The following is an 18,235-nucleotide window of genomic DNA, read 5'->3' on the forward strand; positions in this document are numbered from 1 at the left end:
CACGCGTTGAACGTGAGCGCGCACGTACGCGCAGCGGGGCGTGGCGACTACAGACCGCGACGCCACGTGACTGGCCTCCCGGATCGTTGTGAAACTCTTAATAGGCTTTCTTTACAAAACGCCACTCTTTTAATGAGGAATTTGTAAAACAAAAATAGCAAGGTTTATAAAACAAACAGGGTTTTTCTGAATCAAACGTAAGCTGTGTTACGAGTCTGGTCTGTGACGCAATCTCTTTTGTCATTTGAATCTTTGCTAGTTCTACTTTTTAAACACTGCAGTACAATCTGAAGATATTTTTAGATTCATTCAAATGTGTTTTTGGCCAAATATGTTTTTTTTTTAGAGTCAAATTGCGAAACCTGAAAACAGTAGTGGAGAGTAGTGTCTCTACTTTCATTTCTGAATAATGTTTGAGCACTTTCACTTTTGTTTTTCACTTTTGTTTTTCACTTTTTGAATTAATTGAAGAAAGATAGATGTGTGGGTATGTTTGTTTGTGTGTGTATGTGTATGTGTGTGTGTGTGTGTGCGTGTACCTAATATTCCTTACATTATGGGGACCAAATGTCTCCACAAGTATAGTAAAACCAGTCAATTCTGACCTTGTGGGGACTTTTATTTTTATTTTTATTTTTGTCCCAATGAGGAAACAAGTTTATAAATCAAACAGATTTAAGTTTTTTTGAAAATGTAAAAATGCCTGTAGTGTTGTGTGAGGTGTACGGTTAGTGTAAGGGGCCAGAAACAGTTTATACAGTAGAAACACCATCACGCCTATGGAAAGAATACATAAAACACGGAAACTCAACGTGTGTGTACCTCCTTAATCATATTTTAGGGACAAATCTGTACACAAAAGTGAGCTAAGCCTGAGAAAACCTCCAAAAACCTGTCCTCAGTTGTAAAACTGGTATAAATATAAAGTAAACAAAGTTTCTCTTTTTTTAATTGACAAAATACAGAAAGTTTTCTGTAGGGCGTGGGTTAAGATTAGCTTATAAATGTATAACTGTATATAAAAACAATAGAAGTTTATGTAATGTCCCACATTTAGTTCAGTAAACGTGTCTGTGTGTGTGCTTTAGTGAGAGCAGTGCATTAATACACAATAAAATGACTGGAACTACTTGTGGATTCAGTGGTTTGAACACACGCCTTCCAGCCAATCAGATTCCAGTATTCACACAAACCATGGTATATGTACAAAACTGTCCTTCTAGACACCGGTCCAGAGTTCAACCACAACGCCTCCGGTGCTGTTTATCAATGTTCACTGAAACTGTGCATTCAAAACATGGGCTACTTTTAGCAACTTTTGAAAGCTAACGCTAAAATTTGCATATGTAATCTAACAGATTTGCACTAGAGAAGGCATATTCAAGATACCTGATGATTTGAAACGCAATGTTAGTGATTTAGTGAATGATACACTTCTCAATTCTCAGTGAAACTTTAGCTGGAGTTTCCATTGGAACCTTTTATTTTGAATCAATCATGGATCAGAAAGAAGTGTAGTTTGCTGTACATGAAATCTGTGGCGTATTAATGAGTTTGTGACGATAGAGACGCTTGTCATGCGTGGTGTGATTCTGCAGCTCTTCTCTGAAAGCTCTGACACGTGTGCCGTGAGCTCTGTATTGTTGAAGCTCTTCAGCAGTGAATCGGCTCCTGGCTTCAGCATAAAAACTCAACTCAGCAGCTGGTCAGCAAATCACAGCATGGCGCTTTTACCGTGGATTTGCTTGATAAGCAGTGCATGCTGGGAAGGGCAGCGCAGGCCAAGGGCACTTCAGTCTATTCAGCCAACAAACACCAGCATTTCTCACTTCTCATGAGTCTCATTGCTGTTTTTTCAGGCTCCCTGACATTTTATTTCTTAAGAAGGTGCTGTAGCTCCTGCTGTTTTCTTCATTCTTCTTCTCCCTCTTGTCTTCCCGAAGGGGAGTCTATGGCAGCCCTATGAATGGACCATAGGAAAATGATGAAAATTGGCACACTTTTTAGGGTGGTTCTCAACAGAACCCTGGCCAAATTTGGGGTCTCTAGGAACAACTCTATAGCGCCACCGCCAGTTCAAACATTCACTTTTCCAACAGTTATAACTTTTGACTAAACAGTTCGTCTGATCACTCTCATCACGATCAGTTCATCAACTGAAATGAAACTCAATATGCTTCATCAGCACCATGATCTTAGGGCAAATTTAAAAGTTGGGAACAGCGTCACCTACAGGTCATGAGGTACCAAAAATGGACAAGTTTTGAACAGTTTTTCGGAAAGTCATGATCTTGGTGTCTATGGATTCTTTGGGATGAACCGCCTATGCAACATTTCAAACTTTGTCATATACTGGAATATCTTTTGAACCTTTTGACATATTGGCACAAAAATTGGTGGGGGTTGTTTGCTTTTTTTAGTGTGTCTGTCATTTGCCGCATTTCCACTGTAGGGCGGGTGGGAGGGGGTGATTGAATCGGGCCAGTAGCACCGAGGCCAGAATAGCGCAGCGTTTCCACAGTCAGGCCTGAAACTCCGCTGCGCATCACTAAAACCCGCCCTTTACACGCCTCTCAGGAACAGCTTAGTAGCCGCATTTCCACTGTCGGGCCAGTGCGAGCCAGGGCTTAAAACGGGCCAGGCGAACAGAACTAGCGCAATCACAAAACGAACACGATAACAGCGGCCTTTTGTTTGCATGCTTTGTTAAATATTCAAATTCAAAAGCATTGATGTTTTACTATAGAATAAGTGATACATTGAGCATAATGAATCAATTTATCAGGACTCAAAATTAATCACACAGAAATAAATGTATTTCTGTTTTATTTATTTGAAAATATAAAATATAAAATGAAAATAGCCTGCTTATTCAGTCGAGTCTGTTTCTGTTTATTTGTAGCCACATACATCACATTTAGAAAGAATTATAATTTCTGTATTTTTATAAAAGCTCCCAAACAAAAAACATTATTATATTTTTAGGATAGGCTACGTGGAGCTAAACTCGAGACGAGACTTATGACAGATAAAATATGTTACTACACGATTGTGATAGAGAATAAGAAGCTGACGTCTGATTTCTTCAAGTGGTTGCATTTACCATGTTTACTATGGTAATGTTAATGTTTAGCGTGCATAGTCTTTTGCATCGCTTATAAATATTTCTGCCTTTTTTAGTGATTATAATCCACATCAGATCAAATTATTTCAAACACACACTTCTGACTGAAAGTGAGTTTTGAGTTCAACTCATTTAAAAAAGTTTTTAATGTTGATGTTATAGCTGTTCAGTGGTGTCAAAAGTATTCACATTCATTACTCAAGTAGAAGTATAGATACTAGGGTTTAAAAAGACTTTTGTAGAAGTTGAAGTATCAACTCAAGCTTTTTACTCAAGTAAAATTGTAAAAGTACTGGTTTCAAAACTTCTTAAAGTATAAAAGTAAAAGTAATGTAAGGGAAAAAAAATGCCATAAATAACAAAAGCTTAGGTCGCGCCACTACCCCACCTCCCCAAAAAAACATTTTTCTAAAAATTTGGGATGCACTAGGCTACCTGTTTCAGCTGCATATATGCCCATTGAAAATGAACGTATTTTAGTACAATGCAAATACATTAAAGAACTAGAGATATGATGACTAGTTGCCTATAAGTATTGTAATGGTGCAAAAAGTCAAACTTCAGAGGCATGTCATCAATAACCTTTAATGGAATGTAAATGTACATCCAAGCTTAGCTGCAGGAATCTGCGAGGGCAATGGACAAGAAAACTGGTGTACCCAGGGCAGGCTTAGTAACAATTACCCTTGTATGGTTGTCTATATATACAATAAACATTAGTGCTGTCAAAATGAATGATTAATCCAAGTGATTAATCAAAAAATAAAAATGAAAAATAACTCATAATCCTGATACCTTCTTGACTGATACCTTCCTGTAGGCTATTCGCTACATACGTCTGATATAGGGCTGTCAAAATGTCTGAAAAACTAAATTCGAGTTTTTTACTTATGTATTATCAAAATTCGAATTATATTCAAATTTAAAATGCATAATTTCAGTTAGGGTGAAGAGAAGCTTTTGGCTTTTCTCCTGAGGTCACAAGAGGGCGCATCGAGCAAAATATTACTAATGTACGTTTATTCAAGCATTAGAATACATGACTGTTAAGTGAATAATATTTAAAATGTTTATAAACCAATTATAATTAAGTTGCTTAAACAACTATAAACAAAACAGCATCATGTATGCATGCATAGTTTAATACAAAGCGCGGAAATACCAATCACACAATACATTTTTTATTTAAAAACATGAGAGGCAGTGGGATGGGGAAAAACCCACCATAAATTCTCGAGATATGTTTTTAAAAAGTTGAACGAGGGGATAACGAGTTACAAAGTTGGTATCACAACATTGTCAATTGCGTTGTCAATCGCAAACGCTAATTTATTCAAACGTCTCGCTACCGAACTACCTACAGTAGCTTAATTTTCGGAGGAAGAAGAGAAAGCACCCATCTGATAAATCAGCCAGTAGTAAGAAATAATATCTTTTAAGAAATATATTTTTTGATAAACGAACCCAACACTGGCTATGTCCTTGCTGGAGTGTGATGTGATTTGTGTCATGTGCAGGTGCGATGGATCGCGTACAAACCAATAGGGTGTCGGAATGTTTCTCATCCAACCACAATCAAATTCACTTCATCCGGATGGCGCGATTTATCTGGATAGGTTTTTTTTTTTTTTTTTTTTAATGAAAACAAAACGAAATGAAATAGGAGTAACGAGGCTATTTTTAAAATGTAAGGAGTAGAAAGTACAGATAATTGCGTGAAAATGTAAGTGGTAGAAGTAAAAAGTCGGCTGAAAAAGAATTACTCCAGTAAAGTATAGATACCCAAAATTTCTACTTAAGTAAGGTAACGAAGTATTTGTACTTCGTTACTTGACACCTCTGTAGCTGTTATCTTTCTGAAATGAACGGCGCTGACGCTCTGCAGACGCGGAGAAACTCATAACCACTCCTCTAGCCCCAGCTGGCCCGCTTTGGCCCAAGGGTTTCGTCAGGCCAAAAAACCCTGGCCGTTGGCCCCGAGGAAGCCCCGACGAGGCACGATCAAATGCCGGAAGTGACAGTGGAAACGCGACTGGCCCTGGCACGCACTAGCACGCCCGCCCGCTTTAAGCCCGACAGTGGAAACGCTGCCGGAAGTGACAGTGGAAACGCGACTGGACTTGGCATGGAATGGACTAGCACGCCCGGACAGCAGGTCCCGGAGGTACCAGAGAAGTTTTAACACAGCGCCACCTAGTGTTCCAGCGATTTAAGGGTTTTTGCATAAAACGGGTGCCCGAACTCGGTCCTGGAGGGCCGGTGTCCTGCAGAGTTTAGCTCCAACCTGCCTCAACACACCTGTCCTGAGGTTTCTAGTATGCCTAGTAAGAGTGTGATTAGCTGCTGCAGGTGTGTCTGATTGGGGATGGATCTAAACTCTGCAGGACACCGGCCCTCCAGGATCGAGTTTGGGCACCCCTGGCATAAAAGCTTACAGCGTTGAGGAGTAGTTGCATAATTTAATTGCACAATAAATGTAACTGTAATCCGTTACAGTTACTGAAAAAAATATGTAATGAAATTACAGTAACCATTACAGAGTGGGGTTACATCTGAATATTTTCACACAATCTTTTCGTGAGGACATTTCTTCCATTGATTTTATATCAGGTTAATGATATTTTCTATCAGCTAACCCTACTCTTACTCCCAAACCCCTCACAGAATCATCTGCAGAACACTAGATTTCAATAAAAACATATTTTGGCTGATTTATAAGCCTTTTTAACCAATGAGGGCCAGTCAAATGTCCTCACTAGTGTGTTGTCATGATCCTTCACTACATGAGTGAGGTCCTCACAAGTACAGTTAAACCAGTACACACACACACACACATTTAATTGATTTATTTTCCAAAATGCATTGACTGCTCTAAAATATAAAATACCAATGTTTCAGGAGTTCAGGACACACTTATTCGAAACTGCTTTATTTTCTATTTGGGTTTATGTATATGCTTTATGTTTTTTTCCAAGGCATTGTTTGATTCCAGTGTTTCCTGACATATTTGCTATGCAAAGATTTGATTTCAAAAACAGAACCTGAAAAAACTATATCTGGTTATGATTTTAAATCTGTATTTAACCTCAGAACGATCTTAAAGTAAAAGAGGTGCTAAAGTCTGATTTTGTGGTGGCTGTGCCAATGCATATTAAATAATTACGATCTTAATTCAGGTGGATTCTTGAGGATTTTGACTGTAATCAGTGTCGAGTCCTGCACTGTGAGGTCAATCCCGTCTGGTTTAAATGTTTGAAAAGGATTAACAGTTGAAAACATTCATTAGAAATTAAGTAATCAAATTTAATACATTAATAAAGTAATTGAAATAGTTTCACTACTTATTACATTTTAAATAGGGTAACTTGTATCACATTTCCAAAGTAACCTTCCCAACACTGAAAGCTTATAATTCACATGGACAAAAATACAACGGAAGTCAATGGGAACCAAAACCACTGCTCCACGTGGAAAAGCGCGCGAGATCCTCCAGTCCAGCAGGGGGCGGAAGTGCGACTTTACTCCGCCTACATAAAAAAGATGGCGTCTCCCATAGAACACGAGGATTCATGCGAACAAGTGAGTTTTTTTTAGTTATACAATATCGAGCGTTAAAGGTCCGTCATATATCTGACTATGTGTTAATATACATTTATAACAAATCAAAGAGGCTGATAATTAAGCGGTAAAGAGCAGGATAAACGGGTGTTTGTGTACAGGAGGAGGAGGAGGCTGCAGAGGAACCCAAAACACCGAAGATCCGAGACACACCAGAGGATATCAAACTAGAGGCCATCGCCAACACGATCGCGTTCCACCCCAGTCGAGACATCCTGGCAGCGGGGGACATCGACGGAGACCTCTACCTGTGAGAGTCCACACCAACCCACAGATATTACTCAAAATAGACATTTTCTGGTTTTTAAAGATGTTTTGCCAGACTCTTCTGCTCACCAAGGGTACATAATTTAATTTTTAAAAACGTAGTAATAACTGTAATATTGTGAAATATTATTAGAATTTAAAATAGCTGTTTTCTGTGTGAATCTCTGTTAAAGTGTAATTTATTTCTGTGATGCGCAGCTGTATTTTCAGCATCATTACTCCAGTCTTCAGTGTCACATGATCTTCAGAAATCATTCTAATATACTGATTCACTGCTCAGGAAACATTATTACGGTATCAGTGTTGGAAACTTTTTTTTATTTATTTTTTTTATTTTTTTTTATTTTTGTGTGTGGAAACTGTGATGCATTTTGTTTTTCAGGATTCACAGATGAATAGAAAGTTCAAAAGAACAGCATTCATTTGAAACTGAGATCTTTTGTAATATTATAAATGTCTTTACTGACACCATTTGATCAATTTAATGCATCCTTGATGAATAAAATATTATTGTTATTTTGTAAAAATCACACTTAGCCCAAACTTTTGAATGATAATCATTGATAATAATCAGAAATGTTTCTAATAATCATCATATTAGAATGATTTCTGAAGATCATGTGACACTGAAGACTGGAGTAATGATGCTGAAAATACAGCTGCACATCACAGAAATACATTACACTTTAACAGAGATTCACACAGAAAACAGTTATTTTAAATAGTAAAAATATTTCACAATATTACAGTTTTTTTCTGTATTTTTATTCAAATAAATGCAGCTTTGATGAGCAGAAGAGACAAAGAAATCAGAACTATTTGAAAGTTTCGACCAGCAGTGTGTGAAACTCGATATAAGCGTTTCCAGAATCTAGAAGCATTGAAGCGTGTAGCAGTGTTAATGCGTTCAGTCTGCTCTGAGCCTGACTCTGTGTCTTCCAGATTCTCATACTCCTGCACCGAAGGAGAGAACAGAGAGCTGTGGTCATCAGGACATCATCTGAAGTCCTGCAGGAAAGTGCTGTTCTCCGCCGACGGACAGAGTCAGTGTTTGCGTCTCCATTCACTGCTTCACTATCATTCGGTTCTGATTCCCCCACACTGAGTGACTCTCTCCTCTGTGCTCCTCAGAGCTCTTCAGCGTGTCCAAAGACAAGGCCGTTCACATCCTGGACGCGGAGGCTGGGAAGCTGCTGACACGCATCCCCAAAGCTCACAAGTACTCCCCTTCAGTTCCTAAAGAGCCATTCTGGAAGAGTTCCAAGCGGAAAGCTGATGAAATGTTCTCTGAAGAGTGAAGTCAGTGGTGTTTCTGATATGTTTTCCAGCGCCCCCATCAACGCCCTGCTGCTGGTGGATGAGAATATCGTTGCGACGGGCGATGACGAGGGGACGCTGAAGGTGTGGGACATGAGGAGAGGCACCTCGTTCATGGATCTGAAGCAGCATGAGGATTATATCAGCGATATCACCATCGATCAGAACAAACGCACCCTGCTCACCGCCAGGTCTCCAGCCTCACGCGCTCTCTCTCTTCAAAAGAATGCAAACTGATGTTAGATTCGATGATGTTTGTGACTTTGTGTTTCATTTGCAGTGGCGACGGCACTATGGGAGTGTTCAACATAAGAAGACGGAGATTTGAACTGCTCTCCGAGTTCCAGAATGGAGATCTTAACTCTGTCTGCATTATGAAAGTGAGTCTAAACATCGTCGACCAAGACTTCACACGCACAGTAAACAGTAAAGCATTTGTGCTACGAACCATTTGTTTATTATAATGATAATAAAGTTATGATATAACAGCAGTTTGCAGCATAATGGAGTGTTTTTAGAGTAACTGAGAAGCAGGAGACACTTTAAGACACGCACATTTAAGGTACGAAGGCTGATAATGTAGTTTTAATCATGAAAAAAACTCTTTGTTTGCCGCACAGAGAGGCCGTAAAGTCGTTTGTGGATCCGGAGAGGGCAAAATATACATTTTTAACTGGAATGGTTTCGGTGCCACCAGCGACCGGTTTGCGGTTCAGGCCGAGTCTGTGGATTGTATCGTGCCGATTACCGACAGCATCCTGTGTGCCGCCTCCATCGACGGCGTCATCAGGTGACACACAGCCTTTCATTTTAATAGACATTAAACTCTGATTTATTTCTGTGATGCACAGCTGTATTTTCAGCATCGTTCCTCCAGTCTTCAGTGTCACATGATCTTCAGAAATCAGTATAATACGCTGATTATTATCGATGTTGTGTGTCTCTTCTCTTCTGAGACTAACGCTTCGGTCCTGTGTCCGCAGAGCTGTGAGTGTCCTGCCGAACCGTGTTCTGGGCAGCGTCGGGCAGCACCTCGGCGAGTCCATCGAGGAGATCGCTCGCTCCAGGGACACACGCTTCCTGGCCAGCTGCGCTCACGACCAGCTCATCAAGTTCTGGGACATCTCCAGCTTACCGGACACCAGAGTCAGCGATTACCGGCGGAGGAAGAAGAAAGACCGACGCCTCAAAGCTCTGAGTAATAAAGCTTTCGACACGGGACAGGATTTCTTCGCCGGCCTTTTAGACTCAACTGAAGAAAACCGTAAGAAAGAAGATGAAGAGGAAGAGGAGGAGGAGGAGGAGGAGGAGGACAGTGACAGTGGGAGCGACTGAAAATACTTAACCCCTGCAATACTGTGTTGTATATTTCATGTATGTTTTCTGAATCGGTTTCATTAAATTATATGCTATTACACGTGTATGTGTATAATAGATCAGTTTAGAATACATGCAGTGCTGTCATATACTTTGTTACATTCTTTGCCCAAGAAACAACAAATAATATGATCTCAGTATTTGAAACAGAAGGATATATCGTGTTTCGTTTACTAGGGAGCACAGCACTAGTCATTACAATGCATTTTTTCTTTTGCAATTGAGGTGCAAAATTTAATTGCAGTTGAGTTTCAACACAAACATGTAGTGGCTTATTTATTTCGACACATTTTGAAAGCGGACCACGTATTCAGAATATTTCAGGATATTTTTTTGCACAATAAATGTAAAAATGCATGAATGTACAGTACAGTGGAGCCCAAGGATGTGATGTTTGCATTTGTATTTGGAAATTAAAATTATTTTCATATGCTGTGCTGTTTCTCAGATCGATCTGAATAACAGAAATGCTGAAATCCATGGTTGTAATAATTACAAAGAAGCACCAAAGAATTAATCTGAGATCTTTAATGTTTCGCTAATCTTTATTCCGGCTGATTTAGTCAAAATTATCTCTATGTGAAGCTGTTCTTAGTGGAAGCTGTAGATCTCCAGGGTTTGGTTGGATTTTCTGTAAAAACTTCTTTTAAGATCTCTGATGAAACCTTAAATCCATCCACGTACACCGATGCTCAGACAGGACCACCGGCCAGCGGCTGAGACCGAAGCTGATTGGCTACTGGAGACTGACCGGAGTAGATGGCATGTTTTTGCCCGGTTCGGGGAAAGAAACAAAAGCTGCCCCCTCGGGATCAACCATCAGAACGTCTCCATTCTTGCTCTCATCTTTCACAAGAACAAGAAAGGCCTTGGCAACAACATCAGCCCTGCGATGAAAACACAATTGTATGACCGTACAAAGCTGTCTCAGTTTTGAAGTTCGATTCAAACATGATTTGAAGGAATGTTAACTCACTCCAGACAGCCGCGGTTCTCCATCATCGTGTCTGCAAAACCCTTCAGGGGAAAGAAACTTCCTAAATGCTCTTCTGAGCTCATGACGGACAGCAAACTGGTCTTCACAAACCACGGACAGAGAGTGTTGATCCTCACCCCGTAGTTAGCCAGCGTGGAAACGGCCTGTTGATGAGCAATTAAAGAAAAATCAAAGGCTTTCTCTTTCACAAAAGAAACGGAATGCTTTATATGTAGAATACGTACTGCCATGGCACGACTGAATCCCACCACGCCGTGTTTAGCTGCTGTGTAGATGGGCGCCAGCGGCAGAGGCCCCAAACCTGCGAAGATTCAGTCAACACATGACTATCTGTCATCACATTTACCTCAAAATGTTCTCAGTGGGGTTTTTGGGGGTCGAAAACAACTTTGGACCCCATTGACTTCCATTGTAAGGACAAAAACAGCAGAAACATTCTTTAAAGTATCTTCATTTGTGCCCGACAGATCATACTGGTTGAAATAACATGAGGGGAATGTGTAAATGATGAGAGAAGTTTCATTTTTAGATAAATTGTCCATTCATCATAGGTTTACGAAAGTCTTAACAGGTTTTCTCAGTTGCTTTGGCTCTATTATTGAATGAGAGTTTTTTTTTTTCTGATGTCTTCTTGTTCACATCAGATTTGAATTTCTTACAGATTTATGCAAATTGCATGTGTTTTGGCACGTGTGTGCAAAGAGAAGTACAACTGTCGGCAATCTGCACATTAACTAAATGCACATGGGTTGTCAGAACTGATGAGTTGATTCTCAGTGGAGTTGTCAAACTCTTCACAACCTCTAATCTTTCTTTCATCGTGTGAGCCGTCACATGCAAACTGACCCATTCAGTTATCAATAACTAATATCTGACACGGGATGGTTGGAATGTCTGCTAAGTTGGGAAATGGCTTGCTATTAGGGTTGCAAAGGGGCAGAAAAATTCCAGAAACTTTCCAGGATTTTTTTGGAAAAATTTTGTAAATTTCCGGAAACCTTTCCACCCCTTGCCTACTTGCCATTGTAAAGAAACAGGAATCACAATCTTGCCAATCACTCAAGTTTGGAAGCATATACATGGAGTTTTGCACAGTCACTACCATTTCAGAACGAGGAGGAACATCACTGTATGAAGATCAGTCGTGCCGCTGCGATCTGAATCATTTGTAGAGGATTGATTGTGCAAGGGCCTGGACAAGAAGTTATGCCGCATGCTCCGTTAGGAAGGGCCTGGTCTTTCTGATGTTGTGCAATGCAACCTGCGTTTTTTGCAATGTGGTCTTTGAAAGTCAGCTAGTCATCAAAGATTACACCAAGATTTTAGACTGAACTTGATGGGGTAATTGTTGATTAACCTAGCTGTCTGGATGGTGAAATCATGCTGTAGAGTCAGAGTGGCACAGACAAAACTGACACTCTAGTTTAGTATAGAAAGCAGTCTGTCAACAAAAATAGTAAAAAAAAAAATTGAGATTGAATTCGCTTATACCATGAAATGAAACCTGCATATAACAAATATGTCCATGCTGGGGAAAAAAATAAAAAATTGAGCAGTGTGGCTCACACCATGACAAAAATCAAGTAACTGACACAATAACTAGGTTTTGAAGCATGTATTAAATGTTTTGGGTGAGTTACCACATTTTGGAGATAGTTCTGATGTTCCAGCAAATGAGTTGTGACAATTGCACTTACAGTTTAGAGATTGTTAAGACTGTTTCTCAAAATGTGCTAAGCGATTGAGAAAAACTGTAATTGTTTAATCTTTGTTTATATTAAACAGAGACAGTATCAAACCTGCAATAGATGAAATGTTGACAATGACTCCTCCATTACCACTGTTTTCCTTCTTCATATGTTCTAGAGTGAGATATGTTCCTCTGATCACTCCACCCTGAGATGAGCACAAAACACCTTCAGCTGAAAACACAGACAGACAGAGGGACGGAAGGACAAACAGATAGATGGATGGACAGACAGTTAGAAAGACAGATGGATGAAAGGATGGACAGATGATAGATAGACAGACAGATGGAAGGATGGAGGGATAGACAGACAGATGGATGGACAGACAGACGGAAGGACTGACCGATAGGCCGACAGATGGACGGATGGACAGAGAGACGGATGGAAGGAGAGACAGACAGATGGACGGACAGAGAGATGGACGGATGGACAAACAGACAGACAGATGGGTGGAAGGACAGACAGACAGAGACGGATGGACAGATAGACAGAGAGATGGACGGAAGGACTGACAGACAGACGGACAGATAGATAGACAGACAGACCGACGGAAAGACTGACCGATAGGCCGACAGATGGACGGATGGACAGACAGAGAGACGGACAGACAGACAGACAGACAGACTCATACCAGGTTGATTGCTATAGTCTTTTCCCAGTGCTTTTCGTTGACGATCCCTGCGTTGTTGCACAAAATGTCTATGCGGCCAAATGTTTCAACAATTTTTTCCAAAACTCCTGTAAGGAAAAACATAAAAACATTCAGAGCTTATCCACACTCTCTTTTCCTCTCTTATAATTATGTCACTTGAGTAATAGTTCAGACTTATGTGCCCTCCAGAAGCTTGCGTTCTGCAAGTGAACAACACCTCGTGGCACATCCCAAAGAGACACAAAATCCCTCTCACAGACCTTTTTCTGGACTGTTCCCAGCTGCTGGAATGACCTGCCCATCTCAGTTCAAGCAGCTGAGTCTTTAGCCATTTTCATAAAAATACCTCTAAAGACACATTGTCAGCACCTGACCAATTAATACTAGCACTATTCTATTCTATTCTATTATATTCTATTTGCTCTAATTTATTTAAAATAAAATAAAAAAAACATCTTGTTATGTGTAGTGTGCTAGACTAGACGAGGCTTGTCACATCTCTTGTATGCTGTTGTTGTTCTCTCGTTGGTCTGATTGCTTCTATTGTCCTCATTTGTAAGTGGCTTTGGATAAAAGTGTCTGCTAAATGATTAAATGTAAACAAGTATTAGCGGCACTGTGACACTGTAAGGCATATCACTCAAAGACACATGCAATCATTCCCAGTCCCAGACACTAAACATCTCTGAAGTTTGGACAGACCTTTAAAGTCTTCCTCTGATGAGACGTCGGCCGTGTGAAACTCAGTCCTGTCCCGTCCATGCTCCTGATCAAGTGTGCTCTTCAGTTCCTCTCCCAGAGATTTATTCACATCGATTAAAGCCACCTGTAATCAAATGCATCTGTGTGAGCTTTCATAGTACAGAACAGCTCCCTCATGCATGTTTCATTTCTCAATAAGGATGACTTTTAGGCTGTATTATTATAAATTAATACATATTGATATGTAATCATTTTTTAACATAAGCAGATGTTTTGCAGCTATTTATTCTCTCAATGTGTATTTTGTATTTTAATAGTCAGATAATGAATTTGAAAACAGGACATTTGAAGAAATAACATTATTGCTCATTTACAAATAAGCGACTTGTATTGTTAAGACTTCGTAACAAATACAAGCACGAAAGGGTTTATATAATTATCTGTTTAAATGTATTTACTTTACCTTTGCCCCGTTTTTCAGGAGTATTTCGACGAAGCTCCTGCCCAAACCCTGAGCTGCTCCGGTCACTACAGCCACTTTCTCCTTCAGATCCATCCCAACACACACCTGTCACAGAGACAGCCTTCAGCTCGCGACGCAGCGCGACGCGGCAGGGTTAACACGCGTCTGGAGCGCGTCAGGCTGCTGCTGAGTGCATGTTTTATCCTCGTGAATGCTGTGATGCTGTTACAAACCGTTCCCCGATATAACCAAAACACCTTCCACCAAAATCATGACAGCAGAAAAACACACCAGCATTGCTTACCTGTGCGCGAGAACAGCCTCTAGTGACTAACTAGTGACTAACTAGGGACTAACTAGGGACTAACTAGCGATATAAAGAGCAGAGGCGGGTGAGAGGGAGGAGCTACAGAAGCGCTCGAGCAGTGTCTCCATGAAGCATTCTTATAAAAACACTCCAGATAATCAGACCTGCGTATTATAAACATATCAACAATTTTTCTAAACAAATATTATTTTATTTTTTGTGTATTGCCCACCCAGATCCCAGATTTTCTTTTCACACATACATCACCATAAACTCAAGCATGCATATATATATATACAATATATATATATATAGTGTGCAGAAGTATTAGGTCATTAGTATTTTTTATCTTTTGCTGTAGTGTGTCAGTAGGAAATATAACATCACTTTTGCCATTGATTGTAATAATGCAGTGAGATGTTTGTCTGTTTAGGAGTCTGACAGTGCTCCACAGAGATCTGATCTCATCATCATCAGTCTGTCTGTGATTACATGAAGAAACAGAACAAACTGAGACTACATCCAGAAGAAGTGTGTCTCCGAGCCGCTTCACAAGATACCTGCAAAACTATGTGTGTACTGAGGACAAACACAAAGGATGGTCACACCAAGTGTTGATTTGATTTAGTTAATACAAGTTCACTGATAAATAAAATCTATTAATTTTGAAAGCATCCTCACTTTTACAGCATTTTTACACAAGAGCCTAAAACTCACGTTACTGTAGCTGTGCAGGTATCTTGTGAAGCGACTGCATTATTACAAACTGATTAGTAAACTGATGTTTGCTACTGACACACTACAGCAAAAGATAGAAATAACTGATTTAAAAACATTATTTGTTGGTGAAAATACTAATGGCCTAAGTCTTTCACACAGTAGTGTATATATATTAATCTTCATCCGTGTAACGCATTGCCCTGTAATGATGCTTTCACAATCTGGTAAACCATCATTTCCAGACAGCAGATAAGATCGTGACACTTAAAAAGTCTACAGAACCTTTAAGAACTTCCTCTAGTGGCACATTGGTTGTGTAAAAGTTATGTAGTGCTTCTTCTGGAGCTAAGCTGAAACACATCTGGTCCAGGAGGACGACCCTGAAGACTGACCGCTTGTTGTTTGGTGTTTTAGGCTCCAGAGTTCAGGATGTGCTGTATATTCACAGGTGTTTACACGCAGTGGATCCAGTGATGTGACAGTCCAATTTATACGTATAGTCTGTCTCACAGAATCTGAGCAGCCTCAGCTGTATGCTCCACTTCAAAGAGGAAAAGACAAGGAGCTTGGAGATGATATTTAACAACAGACAGAATGTTCTTCGTTTAGGAGTCACACTTGGCTCATTCACGATCAAAAGTGACCGAAGCCTTGAAATGTAACTTTCTTTTTCTTTTTTAGGAAAATCAAGGTAATACATTTTTGTTCAGTAATATTTTATAAAATGACGAAATTATGTCTAAAAAACAATTGGAATCCAAAAGCCTCTGTATATAAAGAGCTTTACAGGAGGTTACACAACATTAGTTTTTATTTTTTTAATGCCACCAGATGGCACAATTCTTTCATTCTGTGTTAATGTGAAATATTGCATTTGTTGAAAATAAATAAATAAATAACAAAAAATATATTAGTTCTAATAGAAAAAATAGCTTATTAAAATTGTATCAATATTGCATAATATCATAAAATCCCCTCAAAATTCTAAATAATAATCAGAAAATATTACTGAACAAAAATGTATTACATTGATTTTCCTAAAAAAGAAAAAAAAAGTTACATTTCAAGGCTTCGGTCACTTTTGATCGTGAAGGAGCTAAGTGTGACTCCTAAACGAAGAACATTCTGTCTGTTGTTAAATATCATCTCCAAGCTCCTTGTCTTGTCCTCTTTGAAGTGGAGCATGCAGCTGAGGCTGCTCAGTTTCTGTGAGACAGACAATGCGTGTAAATTCACATCACTGGATCCACTGCGTGTGAACACTTGTGAATATACATATAATATACATATAATATACATACATATATATATATTCTAAAACACTACTTTTTGTCAAGGTTTAGATATTTTGGTTAGATAAATATCATGTTTTGCATTATGATTACAATAAAATAATAAACTTTTATTAGAAAAGGAACACGTGGGAAACATGTTTGTTACTCAGATATCAGGAACACCTGTAAGACTAAAATAAAAACAAACTATCTTATTTTAATCTTATTTCAAAGACTCTTTTGATTCGTTTTATTTCACATATTCTCAAAATTTGCTCTGTTGCAGTCTTCATTTCATTTCTCTGTGTGTGTGTGTGTGTGTGTGTGTGTGTGTGAGAGAGAGTGAGTGAGTGAGTGAGTGAGTGAGTGTGTGTGTGTGTGTGTGTGTGTGTGTGTGTGTGTGTGTGTGTGTGCGTGTGTGTGTGTGTGTGTGTGTGTGTGTGTGTGTGTGTGTGTGCAGTAGTAATCTTTAATAGATGGATGACAACAACATATTGCACATAAGCATGATGGAGAGAAATGAAACCTTAACACACCAAGTGTCATATCATTGTGATGAAGCTACCATTTTTTACATTTCAAAATATAACAATTTTCGGTCAAAAATGACTGAAGAGGTCCAGAGGGTTAAGGCAGAGTAAAGGAGAGTCCAGTCATTTTGGTAACTTAAAGAGCTCTAAGAGGTTGCTTTGGATAAAGGTGTCTGAGAAATATGCAAATCTGAAAGTAAATTCATCTAATTGAATTTAAATTGAAATGACCACAGATGGAAGGAAGAGTGCAACTCTAATAAATTCACACAACACAAGTTTATTACACCCTTTAATTCTCTGCTGTGTACTAGAAAGTATATAAACACACACACACACACACACAGAGGGAGAGAGAGAGAGAGAGAGAGAGAGAGAGAGAGAAAAGAAAAGGGATCTAAAATATTCACATTATATATATATAATTAATTTTCATTTTACCGATTCTCATATGCATGGAATTCCTTCGTAAGAAAAATCTAATTAATTAAAACTAATTTGAAAAGAGTTTCTATGTAATGTCTCACAACAATTCATTCCATTTCAAACTATTTTTTTTTCCACTTTATTATAAACAAACTTTATTAAGAACAATGCACAGGACAATAGGTACAGAGAACACTACAAATACTGTGCAACCTGCACAACAAAAAATGACATCTACAGACCAGAGGATAATAACATATTAATATATATATAGAAGGGGAAAATTAAAAATTAATCAGTTCCTTCAGGAGATGAAATGTTCTTGTAGCCTTCATATTTTGCATGTTTTCTATTGTTCTGTAATATGATTTAAAGTCCAGATGAAATACATTAAACAAGGTTGTGAATTAGACCATTTACATTTGTGAATATGGTATTTTCCGAAGATAATAAACAGTTGAATAACAAAAATTAAATTTTTGGACAAACCACATAAATCAAAGTATAACATGACATCAAAAATATTGATTCTGATGTTTACATTCAATTTTGTGATTATAAATTCTTCCAAATCAGACGTACATACAGTGATAAAATGTTTGATTGGCAAAAGACACAGGACTCTTCTATGTTTATTTTAAATCTTCTTAGCGTATCTTTAACAGGATAAATTTGATGTAAAATTTGAAATGAATCCATTTCAAACTAAAAAG

General features: G+C 38.8%; 2 protein-coding genes across 4 annotated transcripts; one reads left to right on the forward strand and one right to left on the reverse strand.

Annotated features, from left to right (window-relative positions):
• Window positions 1-6,439: 6,439 nt before the first annotated feature.
• wdr55 (WD repeat domain 55) lies at window positions 6,440-9,741 on the forward strand. Its single transcript, XM_042711203.1, has 8 exons — window positions 6,440-6,703; window positions 6,844-6,992; window positions 7,952-8,052; window positions 8,141-8,228; window positions 8,338-8,517; window positions 8,607-8,706; window positions 8,947-9,116; window positions 9,310-9,741. Exons 1-8 carry the CDS (start codon window positions 6,542-6,544, stop codon window positions 9,659-9,661), a joined length of 1,302 nt encoding a protein of 433 aa, XP_042567137.1. The 5' UTR covers window positions 6,440-6,541; the 3' UTR covers window positions 9,662-9,741.
• A 200-nt stretch (window positions 9,742-9,941) lies between these two features.
• On the reverse strand, window positions 9,942-14,629 carry LOC109067992 (15-hydroxyprostaglandin dehydrogenase [NAD(+)]-like). Of its 3 annotated transcripts, none has more exons than XM_042711204.1 (8): window positions 14,570-14,629; window positions 14,266-14,370; window positions 13,803-13,926; window positions 13,080-13,186; window positions 12,500-12,596; window positions 10,925-11,001; window positions 10,680-10,843; window positions 9,942-10,590 (listed from the first exon to the last, which is right to left on the reverse strand). In XM_042711204.1, exons 2-8 carry the CDS (start codon window positions 14,356-14,358, stop codon window positions 10,440-10,442), a joined length of 813 nt encoding a protein of 270 aa, XP_042567138.1. In that variant the 5' UTR covers window positions 14,359-14,370; window positions 14,570-14,629; the 3' UTR covers window positions 9,942-10,439. The 3 variants fall into 3 exon arrangements, with proteins under 3 accessions (XP_042567138.1, XP_042567139.1, XP_042567140.1); XM_042711205.1 differs by having other exon boundaries at window positions 14,266-14,448; window positions 14,570-14,603; XM_042711206.1 differs by lacking the exon at window positions 14,570-14,629 and having other exon boundaries at window positions 14,266-14,554.
• Window positions 14,630-18,235: the final 3,606 nt, after the last annotated feature.

This window comes from Cyprinus carpio, chromosome A21 (genome assembly GCF_018340385.1).
Source record: "Cyprinus carpio isolate SPL01 chromosome A21, ASM1834038v1, whole genome shotgun sequence".
In the NCBI taxonomy this organism is placed as follows: Eukaryota; Metazoa; Chordata; class Actinopteri; order Cypriniformes; family Cyprinidae; genus Cyprinus; species Cyprinus carpio.